The sequence below is a fragment of the Eptatretus burgeri genome, chromosome 2, assembly GCF_056783735.1.
Source record: "Eptatretus burgeri isolate ZD-2024b chromosome 2, Ebu_testis_v1, whole genome shotgun sequence".
Classification (NCBI taxonomy): Eukaryota; Metazoa; Chordata; class Myxini; order Myxiniformes; family Myxinidae; genus Eptatretus; species Eptatretus burgeri.
In genome coordinates, this window is record NC_140962.1 from 27150248 (window position 1) to 27167747 (window position 17500).

Sequence of the window (17500 nt, forward strand, 5' to 3'; positions counted from 1 at the left end):
AAAATCTCACTTAATGTTATTTCCTGTGATAACAAAAATAATACGTCGGACTTTCTGGAACACGACCATCAAAACAAAGATCAGTTTCATGTTGTTTTATAAGGTAAATGCTGTGTGATCTTTATCGTAGTAATGCCCCAAGCAGAGTAGCTGCAACACTGTACTTCATCACATCTGTATCAACAGGAGACATCTAAAGGACACTCAACGTGCAAATATATCTTCCAGCAGTACATTCAGACCTGTCTTCGATCCTGCTCACAATGGCAGAACCAGATTATTTGGGGCTTCAAATTATTAGACTACTTCCAATTGGCCCCAAAGGAATATTTGTTGCAATTTTTAATGAACGTCCCTTTTTGCAGCTGTATCGCATTCTTTATTCCGAGAAGTTTGAACAAAGGCAAGAACACATGCCATATTGATGCAAATTGCCAACAGCCCAAGCTCGACTGTAAGGATGGAGGTATCGGGTTCTAAATTTGAACAGTCCAGCACTGATAGAGCCTCGAAGACGACATAGGAATCATAATAAAGTGTAGCTGACAGAGGACATAAACGCAGAATACACATAAACACAATCTATTTTCCATCTGCACAATGTTGCTGAAATCTGCTCATGCTTAAATAAGAGGACTACATAAGCCTTGGTGAAGTTTGATGGTGACATGATATCTGGTCAGGTCACACAGTTGTGTCACTCTCTTAATCGGCAGATCTGTGTTATCTTAATCACATGAGGAAGTAGATGAAGAGCGACACATGTCATAATGTTGTTCGTGCACTCATGCTTTGCACAAAGGGATCTATAATCTACAATATAATTAGGAATAATTAGGATCTATAATTGGTGAAGAATCATTTAAAAAATTCTAGGATCTGGTTCCGGAAGATGGTGGAGGCAGTGGATGTAATACACACACACACACACACACACACACACACACACACACACACACACACACACACACACACACACACACACACGGACCGACGCTCATCCTTTTACCAATAGATGCAAAAATTTATTTTAATTTCTCTTATAATCTCAGAACCAAATAAATCTATACTAGTGTGTGTGTGTGTGTGTGTGTGTGTGTGTGTGTGTGTGTGTGTGTGTGTGTGTGTGTGTGTGTGTGTGTGTGTGTCTCCTCCATAACTCCAAAACCATAAAACCTCGCAGCCTGAAAGTTTTCATGCATACTAAAGGAACTCCAAGGAAGTGCATGAGTGAAAATTGGGTGTTAGGTTAATTAAAACAACCCTTATGAAGATGATTAATGGCCTTATTTAATTATATCCTTTATCAGGCGATCTTCGGCCACCTTGCTCTCTGCGGTCTTAAGACGTATTCTGGGTGACCTCACCGAGTCTGAAACCGCCATGTTTTTTTGGCCTGCTCAACCATGCTTTGACTTGGAACATGCTGCAATGATTTCTTCACAATAAAGAGCTCAAAATGTTTGTTTTTTTTCCACTTTCCTTACTGACATCATCGAACGGCTGATCTCCATACCTACGAATAGCTGTATTTATAATGGTCGAGTTATTCATGTTTAAGTTCGGGCCTAGCTGATGGCTTTGCAGGTCGGACCTCGGATAGATGTAAGGCTGCGCGGGTTTTCTTGCAATAGAGATGTCTAAATGAATTTTTTCTCGAAGGTTATGCATTTCACCACATGCTTGATGTTATAAGCTGTTCGATTATATTAGGATTGTCCAAGGATGCTTTGGGCATTGTGCTTTACAACATGAGAAAGGATTTTCTCTTGAGAATGTACTATGTAGCTGGTTTTTGCTCCAGCCACCTCGCATTTATTTGAACTTTAATTCAATTTGTTTTCACTTTTCACAGTCGCTAAGGTACCTTAACACTCGATTACGGTAAGTTTCTGAGAATCAGGTGTTTTTTTTTTTAACGTTTTAACGTCATATTGTGGATTTTTATGAAAAGCAATGTGAGCTGAGGAGCTTCCATGGCTTCATGACTTTGTCTTACATTTTATTCGATTTGTGTTTTCACTTTTGGTATTTGCTAATGCAGGTTCAGACTCAAATGAAACATTTTCCTTTAAAATCCGTTAAAATTTGATGCTGGCTGTCAGCCAGAAGTCAATAGACGTCTTGGTCGGGCCTGGGGAGTCGTGGATTCACTGGAAAATGGGGTGTGGCACTGTCAGTACCTGTGCAGGAGGATGAAAGTCTGAGTCTTCAGGTCCTTGGTGCTTCCAGTCTTGCTCGATGGATGTGAGATTTGGACTCTGACCAAGGATCTGAGATGGAGACTTTATTCCTTTGGTACCAGGTCTCTTCAGAGAATGCTTGGCTATCGCTGGTCTGACTTTGTGTCCAACAAGAGGTTGCTGAGAGAGACTCAAATGATATTTGCGAACTGCATAGTCCGTGAGCATTAGCTGCGGCAGTATGGACAAGTGGCTCATTTTTCTGATGCTGATCCTTCTCACCAGGTTCTCTCAGTGAAGGAGCCTCGTGAGTGCAGGGGGCCAATGAGCCAACCACGTGCCTCGTGGTTACAGCAGGTTGACCAGCATCTCAAGAAGATGGGGATGGGCCAGGCATCTGCCTGGGGGATGGCCAGACAGAGGCCCTTGGAGTACCAGTGGAAAGTGGATGCAGCGACACGCTGCTCCGGTGCATGCTCCCATATCTGACCTGACCTGACCTGATCTGCCGTTCGTCACCAGCTTCCGCAGTTTCTGGTGCTACCTTTGCTTCATTGAGTCGCCTGACCCTTGCCTCTGTGACATCTGCAGCCACTCCTCTGGCGTTATCCAAAGCAACGTCTAAAGTTGTCATCAACGGGATTGAAGCTGATGGCCTCATCGACAGTGGAAGCAGTGAAATCTTCATTCAAAAGATTTACCATTCAGGCAATGCTGTTTCTATGGCCTCGGCATCTCTTTCTACAAAAACACTTGGGTTCTGCATCATCAATCTAACTTTAAAGGAACGAAACTACCAAGATATGCGACTCTCCATACTTCTTGAGCTTTGTGTAGACGTTATCCTCGGGCAAGATTTTCAGCAACAGCACAACAGTGTTACATGCAAATACGGGGGTATTCTGCGTCCTCTTGTTCTTTGCGGACTGACCACCCTGTGTGTTGACCCTCCGGAACTGTTTGCTAATCTGATTGCTGAATGTCATCCTATTGCGGCTTGGCCATGCCAGTACAGCTTTGCTGATCACAAATTTATTGAGAAAGAAATCCAGCAGTTGTTACTTCAAGGAATCATCGAACCGAATAATTCCCCATGGCGTGTGCTGGTCATTGTCACTCAGGATGAAAACCACAAGAAACGGTTCGTGATTGATGATTCTGAGACTATCAACAGATTTATGCTACTTGATGGGTAACCGCTCCCTCGTATCGACGACACAGTCTACAAGATTGCTCAATATTAATGTCTTCAGCACCATCGATCTCCGTAAAGCCTTCCACCAGGTGCCCATAACGAACAAAGACGAGCCACATATGCCTTTCAAATCCATTGGAGACCTCTACGACTTTACTCGAGTCGCATTTGGCATCACAAATGGTGTGGCTTGTTTCCAACGTATTGTTGCGGTTCTGAAAACCGCATGCCTCTAAGGCAATGGCAACCAACATACAGTAATCCCAGACAGTTATTTCATTAGTATACGTGCAGATAGACCTTCCCCTCATGTCTAATGGGTTAACGGGATGAAGTGCGTTGCATGGGTCTTATAATTAGGTCTAATTATATCTCTATCTTCATTCCAACTCTTTTCTCTTATCCATGAAATAAGTCAAAGCAGGCACCGCACTCAGATGGCCGTCTGTATAAATCACGACGAGAAAGCCTTTACCCACACTGTGCAGGACACGCGCAGCGCGCCCTTTCATTTGACTCTGCATCAAATAATTTTATCTGTCTTCTTTTCAACCCTGATTTACATCCAATCCTTTCCTTCAATCCATCATACAAAGCGAACAGGCACAAATGCACGATAACAGACACACTCACAGCCCTGTGATAATTACCATTGCACTGTACGGGACGCGCATGGCAGACATCTTTATTCGGGTCTGCGTGCTGATTTACAATGGCATCTCACCGTCGACCTTTGCTCGCCACCTCGGGCACCAATATCTCCCACAAACGGCAGAGGTCATCCCGAGCCTCCTCGCACCTCCGCCTCAATACAGCCGCCACCAAGCAGAGGCGCAAATTCATGGCCCAGATCTCTCGGGCTGCATGGCATGTGGACCGAACAAGCGCATTGACCAGCGCCAACCGTAGAGCACCGGGGGTACCCGAACTGGCATTCAGGACCGACACGACCCTCGGCCAGTCGCCGAAACATAGTTCGGTGCAAGGCGATTCATGTCACGGTGTTTGGTGCAAGCCAATTCCACAGCTCGGCCATGTCTCGCCAGATGTACGAATGAGACCACTTCCGGCCGTAAGGGCCGGGCAGCGCAGACCCAGGGTCCAATAACAGTGCACGATTCGGGTGAAGACACATCGCTTCGGGTGGTCACCCCACCCTACACCACGGTGCTTATAAAAGGTGGATCGCGAACCCGTTCACAGTCTCGCCTTGCTTCGCTCGCTGGATCTCTGCACTTGCCTACCGCTCTGCCTTCCCCACTTGGTGGCGCTGCCTATTCCCTGGACCAGTGTGGAGCACGCGCTGAGCTCGGCACAGTAACCAAGCAGGAGACAACGTGCCGGCTCTCGAACTGGGATCACTCGGCGGAGTGTCCCCCAAAATATACTGGGTAGCGCGGTTGGCCACCCGTGCAAGGTATTGCGAGGCTGTTAGCCCTCATCTCCTCTCCTTTCTTCTGATTACCTCATCTTCATCGGGGTGTGTGTGTGTGTGTGTGTGTGTGTGTGTGTGTGTGTGTGTGTGTGTGTGTGTGTGTGTGTGTGTGTGTGTGTGTGTGTGTGTGTGTGTGTGTGTGTGTGTCATGGTGCCTGTCCTAGTCTATGTTAAGAGTGTAGAAGATATATCGGAATAAGTCTGCTCTGTGTCCGCTTTAGGAAGTTGTTTGCCTTGTTGTCACACCCCACGATGCCTTACTATTCCTGCTTGTGTTCAATAATAAATCGATTCACTGTGCCACATATTTTTCCTCGCCTGTTTGTTAATAAATGCTTGTATAGAAATGTTTCCAGCTCTTTTTCGTCTTTTCCTTCATTGATGCATGGTCCATATCCTAGCCTAGCCAGGGCTTTATTTTCCAATGATCCTTTCTTCTCGCCGGTACGTCCTTGGCAGTTACGTACAGCTGCATCCGATCTGGTAAGGTGACCCGGTTTGGACAAGGCGTACCGAGGGCATGTCACCCGGTAATTAGGTTATGTGACTATTTTAAGTAACCATTTAAACAGTAGACGGAGGACCCGAGGTCACATGGTTGAGTTATTGGCATTCACGGTCGATTAGCGACCCGCTGCGTCATGGAGTTATCCGTGTATGATGGCCTGTGATTCCGGAAAGTCTGTTGGGAACCCGAGATAACTTTCCTCCCTCCTGGTCTTCTCGCCCCGACCCTGGGCCACAACAGTATTATGGATTCATTCATTAAGGAGGAGAATCTTGCTGGAACATTCGCTTACCTAGGCAGTTTGACTATCTGTGGCATGACACAAGCTGAGCACGAGATAAACCTGAAGTAGTTTCTTGGATCAGCCAAAAGGAAGAACATTGGATAAAATGAAGATAAATCTGTGTTTCCAACCACTAGGCTCAGCATTCTGGGCTACATAGTGGAAGATGGTCAAATGCGGCCCGATCCTGAACATCTCCGCTCACTGCAAGAGCTCCTTGCACCTCATAACATTAAGTCTCTCCACCAGATCCTTGGGTTCTTCACCTACTATTCTCAGTGGATTCGAGCAAGATTTGCCCCTTTCGAGCCACTAAAACTTTCCCCATCTCGAGGGTGACTGAAACAGCATCTCAACAACTCAAACGAGAAACTGAAGAATCAGTGGTAAATACAATCGATGAGTCAATACCTTTTGAAGTTGAGACCAATGCATCAAAGTTTGCTGTAGCTGCAACACTCAATCAGGCTGGGCATCCCATAGCCTTCTTCTCTCACATCCTTCAGTGGTCTGAGATGTGTTATGCATCAATTGAAAAGGAAGCTCAGGCAATCATCGAAACCATCCATCATTGGAGGTACGATCTGACTCGGAAACATTTCACACTCAAAACTGATCAGCGATCTGTCAGTTACATGTTTGACAAATGACAGAAAAGTAAGATTATAGATTGACAAGATCATGTGTTGGTGCATGGAGTTATCTTGCTTAAATTTTGATGTGAAGTATCATCTGGGGAAGGAAAACATACCTCCTGACACCTTTTCGGGGTCATACTGTTCATATACATGTCAGGACCATCGTTCACGACTTGACCTTCATGAGTCACTATGCCATCTAGGAGTCACACGTATGTACTACTTCCTGAAATCTAGAAACCTGCCTTACTCAGTGGAAGATGTGCAACGGATGACCAGTTCATGCAAAATTTGTGCAGAGGGCAAACCTAGATTCTATCGGCCAGAAAGAGCTCATCTCATAAAGACCACTCAGCTATTTGAATGCCTTATATATGGATTTTAAGGGATCTCTCCCAAGCACTGACAAAAACCAGTACTTCCTCACCGTCATAGATGAGCACTCAAGATTCTATTCTGTGTTCCCTTGTGCTTATATAACAACTTCTACCATCATCGACTGCCTTTGCCAATTTTTTGCCCTCTTTGGAGTGCCTGCCTACATTCATTCGGACCGTGGGCCCTCCTTCATGAGCAGAGAGCTCCGTGAATTCCTTACAAGTAAAGGCATTGTTCACAGCAGAACCACAAACTATAATCTCAGGGTAACGGACAAGCAGAACGTTACAACAGAGTAGTCTGGAAGGGGATCACTATGGCCCTGAAGTCGCATGAATTGCTGACCAAGTGTTGGCAAATGGTCTTGCCTGATGCGTTGCATTCTATTCGTTCTCTCTTGTCAACAGCAACGAACGCTACTCCCCATGAAAGACTTAAATTTTGCTTGGCGTTCTGTGACTGGTAGTTCAGTACCGACTTGGCGATGTACACCTGGACATACCTGACGCAAAAGACGTGCGCCAGGGTAAGACGGAACCACTCATCGACGAAATGGAACTCCTTCAAGCAAATCCAAAGTATGCCCGTGTCTGCTACCCGGATGACCGGGAAACCACCGGATCCATCCGACACTTGGCCCCGACAGGAGACAAGACAGAATGTGAACAACAAAATGATGGCCCTCACGATTCGGAGAGTGGGACTGGCAGAATTTCACCAGCAACGAACAATCCTAGTTTTGTGCCCCCTCAAGTTCTTGAGCAAAACACAGAATAATGTTGAGTTGCAACCTTTGCGGCGATCAGAACGTGTCCGTCGAACCCCTATCCATCTGGGCCTCTGAGCAGTGTCTTCTCTGAGCAAAAGGGAGAATGACACAGTTGTTTGTTAGATTGTTCCTGAGTTTTGTGATTGTTATAGTATGATTTGTGTGACAATTTTTGATAACTTTTGTGCTTTGTTTATTCAACTTCAAAAGGTCAACTCGTTTATTTCTGCTTCAATAAGGACACATCCCTTTTTAGTACCATGCGCAATGAAAGCAGCAGACTTGGAATTAAAGCTCATTGACATCATTCACACGAATTGACCAGTTTCATAAAAAGTCTCGAATCCATGAAGAACAAGAAAAAGAACAATCAGAGATTGTAGATCCTCGCCAGGACTTGTTTTGTGTGGCGTTTGTGTACTGGTGTGTTCAGTAATTAATAAGAGACATAATTAGAACTGCCACTTAATGACTGCTGGCGGTGATGACCGGGTACCAAGACGTTCCGCTTTGATGCAACCCCGCTTTGATCGGACCCTTGAACCTGACCCATGATGTTTATTATTAATCAATTGAATTCAGAATGGGATTAAAATTAATTCAATTCAAATCAAATGGAAGACCAAATCGGTACAGTCCTGCATTGGAGTAATCAGAAGGAACCCAAACAAGCAAAAAGAAAAGATGAAGTCATCAAGCGGAACCTGGATATAGAATTCGCATTTCAGCTGCTGCTACTCTACCCAAAAACCCATCGAGACACAGCCAAGTGAACCTTATTTAAAAAAGGAAAAAAAAATAAAAAAAAACTTAAATAATTCTGGCTGCCAGCCATGTGTCCGATCAAGTTGAAATTTAAAACATATATTCTCCATCACGACGAGATCATAATTGTGAAGTTTCCCGTCGATTGAATCAGCAGTTCCAAAGAAAACATTATTTAATATTTTTCTTAAATCCAATATGGCTGCCAAACCATGTGACCGATCAATTATTTCTTAACAAACTTGTACACCCATGCCTTGTGGAACATTTGTGTGAAGTTTCCCCTCGATCTAGTCGGCCGTTCTGGAGAAGATTTTTCGTTATAGGTTTTAGGGTAAATCCAACATGGCTGTGACACCACGTGACACATGACATCATAATTATCATGAAAACATTCCACATGACTAGTCGCTCCTATGGTGAAAATTTCGTCTCAATCCTACAGGCAGTTGTGGAGAAAACCACTACAGTTCTGTGTGGACAAACAGACAAACAAACAAATGACCTGTATCTTGCCAAAAGGTGACCACATGTGACTTCTTTAAGGTCACACTGAGGTGAACAGAGCTGCTATCCACCAGGAGCGACTCCTGGAGGAATATCTGCCTACGAGAGATTCCGATGAGAATCGTTCTACAGAGTAACCATGAAAAATATGCGTTTGCTTCATAATGTCACCAAATGACGTCATAATGTCTCAAGCTTGACATATCTCGAAAGCATTCATCGAGGTGTTCAATTTGAGGTACTACACGATATGGTTCCTAAAACTTGAAAATTTGACCTTGGGGTCAAATATGTTTGACCTGAGGCGCTAACCATGAAGGTCAAGGCCAATCGCCACCAAAAATTAATCAGCTGAGCGCCAGACCATGAACTATATTCCCATGAAGTTTGAAGACGATCCGATCAAAATTACTCAAAAAATAAGGGTTTCGTCGACTCCCCTGATTTGCGACAAAGTGACCTTGACCTTTGACCTTGACCTTCAAATTTTTTATGCACTGAAAGGGACCTCTATAGGCCTCTGATATGCGAAGTTACAAAAATTTCCAATGATAACTGTGCTCTGCAGAGTGATTTATACGTGATTACAGACAAACAAACATACAAGCTGACTAACGTATCTTGCAAAAACTTCGTTTTGGCAAGATAACAAACCAACAAACGGAACAGACCAACATACTTGACAAAATCGAAGATTTCGCCAAATAATAAACGGACCCAGAATCCCAGATGCAATAGTCTCTGCTTCTCGGCGAGGGTAATAAAAATGAAGCCTCATTCCTCGGAGTCAGAAACAAGACAATTAAGCAAGCAGGCCAGTACTCCCCCAAAGCATGCTTTAAGCTCTTAAAAGGCTTCAACAATAATCTCCCATAATTCAAACCTTTTAAAATATCATTGTCAAGTTGTGTAATGTTTCCAAAAAGTAAAACGACCCTGATAATTACCAGAACAGTACCGACCATTCTTTTTTCCGAGAATACAAACAAGAATAGGCCATCTGTCTCCAAGTAAACCTTCACCATCGTGACTCCATAAACACAGGAATTACTCATAAAGGGCAAAAGTTTGTGCCATGTCCTTTCCAGTGGGTTTAACGTGGAAAAGCATCTGCAGAGACTTTGCGCAGAAACTCTCCACTGTGGGCGGAGCTATCGGTGGGCGGAGCTATCGGTGGGCGGAGCTTTCGGTGGGCGGGGCTTTGGGAAGGCGGAGCCAGCACACTGTGAGTGGATTGTTCTCCTCACACTTCAACATTACATGTACAGTATTACCTTAAATCTACAAGCCTCAAATTTAATTTCCCCTTGCGGTACTAACTTCCCTGTTGTTAGTTTGTATTGCCAAAATCAATAGTTCGTGAGCGAACTCGGAAAAAAATTTGCATTCCACAAGGTTAATGTCCTATATACACCGCCCAACAGAACCGAATTAAAGTTTAGCTGTAAAATTAAGTCAAAACGTTATTAATGCATCTCTGCATCGTTTTACATTCGAAAACAAAATAATATAAGGTTAGTGCACGAAGCATGATGCTTAAAATCGGGTGGTTACGGTGAACGCCACGTGGCGATGTGACGTAACGCGCAGGATTCTTCTTCCGGAGCGCGTGAAGAATCGACAATATAATAAATTAATAAAACCAAGACCGGAAGTAGGCAGTACCATTCAAGTGTAGAGAGGAGGGGGGGTTTTTGTTAAAACTTAAAAGAGTGCGGGAAGAAATGTTTACTCTTCAGTATGTCGGTAGAAACGCCCGGTGTGTAGTTAAACGAGTTGTTATCGTTCAGATTGCTGAAGTTCACTTCCTTTAGTTCTTAAGCGTCGCGTCGTCAGTCCGTGCCAGTCATTGAGACCTTTACAAACGCCGTCGCTTAATGAGCACTCTTCAGCAGACTCCTTGTATTGATCTTCGTTCCGTTTGGTGCGAAGTTTTTGTTGTTTTTTTTTCCCTCCACTTTCACACTAAATCCAATTCCGTTTTCTCTCACGTGAGGCGCGGATTGTAAATTCGAGAGACCCCCAATTCGGTGAAGACCCTTGTGGCTCACGCAGGGTTCGATCGGCCAATGAGGTGCTGCGTCACCTCCTCGTCTGACTAATGTGTGATTAAAAATCATTATTATCGAAACTTCTGACTGAACTTTAAAAAAAAAAAATTTGCTTTGATTCGTCTGAGTGGACTCGACCATTTGCGTTTTGAGGGGAGGGGAGGGGGGGTCGAGGTGAGAGGAACAAGATGGCGGTGTAGAGAGTGCGAGTGAGTTGAACTTTTTTTTATTCGTTTCTTATTGTGTTTCCGCTCACCGTGTTTTTTTTTTTTTACCCCCCTACAGTCTCTTCTGTCTTTCACTCGCTTTTTCCTTCTTGAACTCCCTTTGCCGCCCTTACCACAGCTTCGTCGACCCTCGCACACTTTTTCTGGACACTCACCGTGTCATGAGAGGCTTTCGCTGTTTATCCCTCACCTGTTGTAACCCCAATCGTGTGTTGATACCTTTATATATTACGGCAAACTGTGTGTTTGTGTTCGTGTTAACTCTTTCCTCCTCCTCCCCCCCCCCCCGCCCCCGACTCCTCAGATTGCGCCCCTCGTGTCGCCATGCGACGCTCTTCGGAGACAGGTTGGTATACCGCATCGCCTCGTCACGTGCTCAAAAAAGAGTGAAACGTTTAGCTCTTCTTCACACCCTAACCCCACTGATTTCCCCCCCCCTAACCCTACTGCTTTCCCCCCCTAACCCGACTGATTCCCCCCTAACCCTACTGATTCCCCCTAACCCTACTGATTCCCCCCTAACCCTACTGATTCCCCCTAACCCTACTGCTTTCCCCCTAACCCGACTGATTCCCCCTAACCCTACTGATTCCCCCTAACCCTACTGATTCCCCCTAACCCTACTGATTTCCCCCTAACCCTACTGATTTTCCCCCTAACCCTACTGATTTTCCCCCTAACCCTACTGATTTTCCCCCTAACCCTACTGATTTCCCCCCCCCCCCAACCCTACTGATTTCCCCCCCCAACCCTACTGATTTCCCCCCCCCAACCCTACTGATTTCCCCCCTAACCCTACTGATTTCCCCCTAACCCTACTGATTTCTCCCCTAACCCTACTGATTTCCCCCCTAACCCTACTGATTTCCCCCTAACCCTACTGATTTCCCCCCTAACCCTACTGATTTCCCCCTAACCCTACTGATTTCCCCCCTAACCCTACTGATTTTCCCCCTAACCCTACTGATTTTCCCCCTAACCCTACTGATTTTCCCCCTAACCCTACTGATTTTCCCCCTAACCCTACTGATTTTCCCCCTAACCCTACTGATTTTCCCCCTAACCCTACTGATTTTCCCCCTAACCCTACTGATTTTCCCCTAACCCTACTGATTTTCCCCCTAACCCTACTGATTTTCCCCCTAACCCTACTGATTTCCCCCCTAACCCTACTGATTTCCCCCTAACCCTACTGATTTCCCCCCGCCCCCCATCAAAATTGACAATCCTGCGTGAATTATTCAAATCTCTCCATTTTATAAAGACTAATATTTCATTCTGATGTGGAACAGGATAGATCGAAGGGAAACTGCCACATCTTGGTATACATTGTACCTCCACATACGGACAATGTTGGTCCCTCGCTGTGTAAGGATGTAATAACTGCAGGCTCACACGTGGGTCACAGGTGTGAAAGGATGTTACGTGTAAACTGGCTTGAAAACAAACTCCCGGTGATGTAACCACCGACGATGATGTTCTGAACACACCATTTATTACATCTCCTGTAGACCCCCCGAGGCTTTAACTGCCACACTTGTGTTGGCATGACCACTAGTCATATACTTATGCCGTACTAGTCTGAGCGTGAGCCTGGTGTTGGCTTAGTGGTTCGGGTGGCTGGCTCGGGATCCTAAGGTCCTGAGTTTGAGCCCCGTTGGCTGCTGAATTAACATCAGGTGGGGTTGACTCGGCCTGTCATCCTTCCGAGGTGGGCAAAATGAGTACCTGTGTGCTGGTCCCGGTTAGAATAGGTGTACCATATCCCTGTGTGTCATAAGAGGTGACCAGGGTTGGCGTCAGGAAGGGCATCCGGCCATAAAACTTTGCCTCAAGAAAAAAAACTAATCCCTGCACAGCAGGGAAAAATGCCTATTAAAAAAAACGGCTGTTTGTACTTGTCTGAGCGATCTAGAAGTGATTCCGGGTGGAGATGTACCACTGGTGATTCCAGTACACAATGCCATGGATTTATAAATCCTGGTTTACTTGCTAGATTATAATGTTAAGCATTTATCAGGTTAACCTTCTCACCTATCCTTTTAATCTTGTACCAAGCTGGAGCATAAGCGCGAAGACTCTTTTTCTTGTAAGTGATGCTAGTTATGTGTCAGCAGGCCTGGCGTTCCCAGAATGGGCCTACAAGCCAGAGTCGAGTCCCGGTTCGCGTCAAATCCAGTTGTGGCACTTCATCCTGGAGCTGTTGCACAGTGCGGAGTTCCGTCACGTCATCGCCTGGCAGGGCGACTACGGAGAGTTTGTGATCCGTGACCCGGATGAGGTGGCAAGACTTTGGGGTGTGCGCAAAGCCAAACCTCAGATGAACTACGACAAGCTGAGCCGTGCCTTACGGTAAGGACGACGTTTTGACGTTACTTGTCTTGGAGAACGGTTACGATACAGGCTGCAGTAATCCACGCATGAACTCAAGTTTCAAGTTGTCGTCTGATTTAACCATGAGCAAAATTGTGCAGCTGGAGGAATATCCAGCTGATTTGCAGATCTTGTGGATGTGTACAATGATCTTGGAGATGGGGAAAGAGTTGTGTCCATTGGGGCACCGCAGTTTGTAACTGGAAACGGATCGGAGATTTGCTGATGGTTCCCATGTTTCATAATCTGGGGTTCAAGCTTTGTAAGGACTGGATTTTCACAGTAAAAAAGGAATTATTTTTGTTTGATTTTGTTTGCTTGCTTATTTATTTATTTATTTGTTTACTTACTTACTTTCTTGCCGATACTGTGTACAGGACTTGCTTTCTACTCTGCCAAGAATTGCACGGCAGCCTCGTGTTTTTAACTTCCCAATCACCTACATTTGAGAAGTTCTAAACAACCCTGTGTAAAATATTTAGAGATGTGTTGGCATAAGTATGAGCACAACCAATATTGCACTATCCATAAGTATCGGCTGATGTGGTTGATGACAGAAGAGACCAACGATCTTAACAAAATGCAAAATGGGACACCAAGTACAATCTTAACTGTCTGTGAGCAGGATATAAGGCACTCGGTGGAGCACATACCTCTGCCAGGCTGAACGGTTTACATTTTATATCCGACTGGCATGCCGGATCTGAATCCAGACCTGAAGCAAAATCAAATTGGCTTCTCCTCGTCACCTGCCAATCTCATCCACCGCGTTGTGTCATAACGCGCGCACAATTTTTTTTTGAAACATCATGCTGCATATCATTTTTAGCCATATCCACTCCTTCATCAAAATGGAATAACTTTGTCCTCGTCACGCACCAAACCCTTCCACCAAATTTCTTCCGAATCAGTCCACAACTTTTTTGAGATATCCTGTTCACTGACAGACAGGGGTGAAAACACAATCTCCGTCCATCTTCGGCGGTGGAGGTAATAAGTATTCTTCAGACAGAAGTACCCAAACGTTTTATCGAGAATGTCTCAAAAAAAGAAAAAAGTAACTGATAAGATGAAATGGACTGAAATAACTTGTCATGAGCAATGACTGATATTGAATGACATATGCCAGACTGATGGAGCAGGGCAGGTGTCGGTTTCAGAAAGCAATAAAAACTGATTCGAAATATGAAACCACATGAACAGAGTCTCTAACTGGCCCAATAAGGGATGTTTATGAGGAAGGTATGTTAGTATACCTATATGGATGTGCAAAACCAGGACACAGTGAGACGACTTCATACAGGTTGATGCATCGCGGAAGAAGAAGCTGCTGCATGCATGGGGCCCTGAGCTTCTGCCGTTTTACTCTAACGTCGTCCATGACCCACCTTCCATCACTCAATAATGTGAGACCATGAGACAAATCCAGCCTTGGACGGTTCCAGTTAAGTTATCACTGCCGTTGCATGTGCTTTCATATTCCTAATGGTGCAACTTCGTCTTGTAAGGTAAAGGTGCACCTGGAGTGCAAAGACCAAACTGGTTGTAGTTGTGATTGGGCTAACACCGTGTGTGGAGTAGTTGAATACAAGATATAACTGGAGCAAAGCCACAAATCCCGACGCTTCCCACTGAAAGCAAAGTTGAAAGATGACAAAGTTCCACCAGAATTGACACCAAATCAAGTTTTTGAGTTTAAATTTTTTTTTTCCCCTTGTTTTCACCCATGTGACGTGATCAGGGTGATGGGGACTTTGTATTACAGGTAATCACCCCCACCCCCCTCAGGGCATGAAGAGGATAGAGCTGATTACAATATCCCCCAACGGAGAGGTATTGTTCTGTAATCGGTTCTGTCCATCATGCCATCTCCTCTTAAACGATTGTATAGAAATTCACCAAACTTGGTAGTTCTGATCAGCACATGGCAAGAAGGTGCAAGAGCTGTGTCATTTTGACCCCACCCCATGGGGCCCTGGGGCTGGGTCTGAAGGTCAAATACCAACAAATGTAATTACAGGCACATTAAACCTTTTTTTTTTATGAAGCTTTGTTTATGCAATCGGCATTTGGGGGATGCGTGAAACATGTAACGATTTTTTTTTGGGGGGGGAGGGGGGATTTTACCCCCGTTTCATGCTCCAGGGGTGGGGATATGGGGTCACGGATCAAAACAAAAGATATAGTTTCACTCAAAGTTTTATATTGGACCAATCCTGGTGGAACTTTTTGCCATCTTTCAACTTTGTTTTCAGTGGGAGACGTGAGGATTTGCGATGGCACACCATTGACTTCGTTCTCGTTATCCCCACGCCTTTTTTTAAAAAAGCGACCATATTGTAATTTGCTCCATCTGTATCAATCTGCCTGTCCGTCACATTATCTCCTCATAAACGGTTGGGCAGATATTTACCAAACTTGGTATGAACACCACATGGCAAGAAGTTTCAAGAGTAGTGCCAGTTTTGGCCCCGTCCCCTAGGGCGGGGTCAAAAGGTAAAGGACCAAAAAATGCAATTAAGGGCACATTTCAAACACTTTATATGAAGAACTGCCGTACGGCCATTTGACAGCCGCATTCCAGTTCGGGAAAATGTAAATCCATGATCTGAAATTTCTTCATAAATTTGCCAGAGATTTATCAGTGGTGAGTGAACGTGTATTTAAAGACGGCTATTCTGATGTGAGAAGTCTGTGATTAGGAAGCTATTTGTATTGGATGCAGTTAAACATTGGTGAGGTTTGTTTGGACTCGGGTGCAGGTGGAATGGTGAAGGCACTTCGTCTCCTCACTAATTCCTGATAATAGTTGGAACTGTAGCCATTCATAAAATCGTTTTTGCTAAAAAAAAAAAAAAAAAATTGCAAACAGAACTTTAAGGCATGTCTTTATTTATTTATTTATTTATTTATTTATTTATTGTTATCTCGAGTCAAACAGCTGGCCGTATACTGTTCAGCAAGCGTACGAAAACCGCCGGCTCTTGTGATCACAGCTGATAAAGACCGAATACTGATAATGACTTTGAATAACATGTTGCAAGGAAATGTACAAGCATATATCGGCCTCAAATTATTTGCCTCTACAAGACTACATTCTCGACCTTTAAATAATTCTGAAACGGATTCATAGAGGAATAAGAACTTCAACAAAGCACGCTATTCATAAAATGTGAAAATATACATTCCGATTGGAATGTTTTGCTCCAGAATTATTTCAGACCGACTTTGAAAACTCGGTTCTATCCTATGCAAGTGCCAAATGATAATGCTGTAATGCTTTGTGACATTTGTAACATTAAGAAAAGAGGACGATTTAGGTGCAGTTCACATGCATAGAGACTGAAGTATGTTTTCTAGCTGCTGGTTTTGAAATATAAGTAAATAAGTCTGCATTTGTTGTTATAAAAATAATTTAAGTGGTCATCTGTGTGTGCTTTATCTCCTTCAGTGCAGTGCTGTCTCTGCTCCCTTCTGTGGTCTCGTCGGCTTCATGATGACTCTTGCCATCGATTGGTTTTGAACTTTCCTTCCCCCACTCGGTTGAGTTGGGTTTTCAAGGCGAAAATCTGTCACGCATGATGGATGCTGCCCTCTTACTGCTCCAAAGCTGAAGTTGTGCTGTGTAGTTGTCCTTCGGCATGTGCCCGGAAATGCGATGTTCACGTTTTTAGTTTGTTTGGTTCTCCTTAGCTTGGTGCATACACACACACACACACACACACACACACACACACACACACACACACACACACACACACACACACACACACACACACACACACACACACCAATTGCAGCCAATCTGTCGGCCAATTGCGCAATAACTGCTTGAAGTACACGGATAATCGATACCTTATTGGAAAAGTCTAGGATAACGAAGACACGTGGGCATATTGCATGGGTTTCGGTTCATGTTCCAATTTTCCTTTAAAATACAGAATTGCCTTGTTACAGGGGATGCAGCATGATTTGTAATTTGTTTTTGGGCGGTATGTATTGCGTGACCATTTACGTTGAATTACTTGTGGTAGCATTATTGGCAAAGCTGTAATAAGCATTTTCCCCTGTGTGAATTTGCTTGTGATGCAATCACTGTTTTGGTGAGCTAACAAAGTGATTTGGATCTCGTAAGTGACTCCAGAGTTAAGCCGCCACTTGCATAAGCACGTGCTGTCAGTTTTAGGA

General features: G+C 44.4%; 1 protein-coding gene across 2 annotated transcripts in view; it reads left to right on the forward strand.

Moving 5' to 3' along the window:
* Positions 1–10334: 10334 nt before the first annotated feature.
* LOC147031660 (uncharacterized) overlaps positions 10335–17500 on the forward strand; it is a 67505-nt gene continuing 60339 nt past the window's right edge. Inside the window, exons 1-3 of one of the 2 annotated variants that reach the window (XM_085866491.1) lie at positions 10335–10921; positions 11244–11285; positions 13054–13291. In XM_085866491.1, the coding sequence (XP_085722617.1) occupies positions 11264–11285; positions 13054–13291 (260 nt within the window). In that variant the 5' untranslated portion in view covers positions 10335–10921; positions 11244–11263. The remainder of the gene's footprint in view (positions 10922–11243; positions 11286–13053; positions 13292–17500) is intronic. The other variant, XM_085866499.1, reaches the window with a different exon arrangement.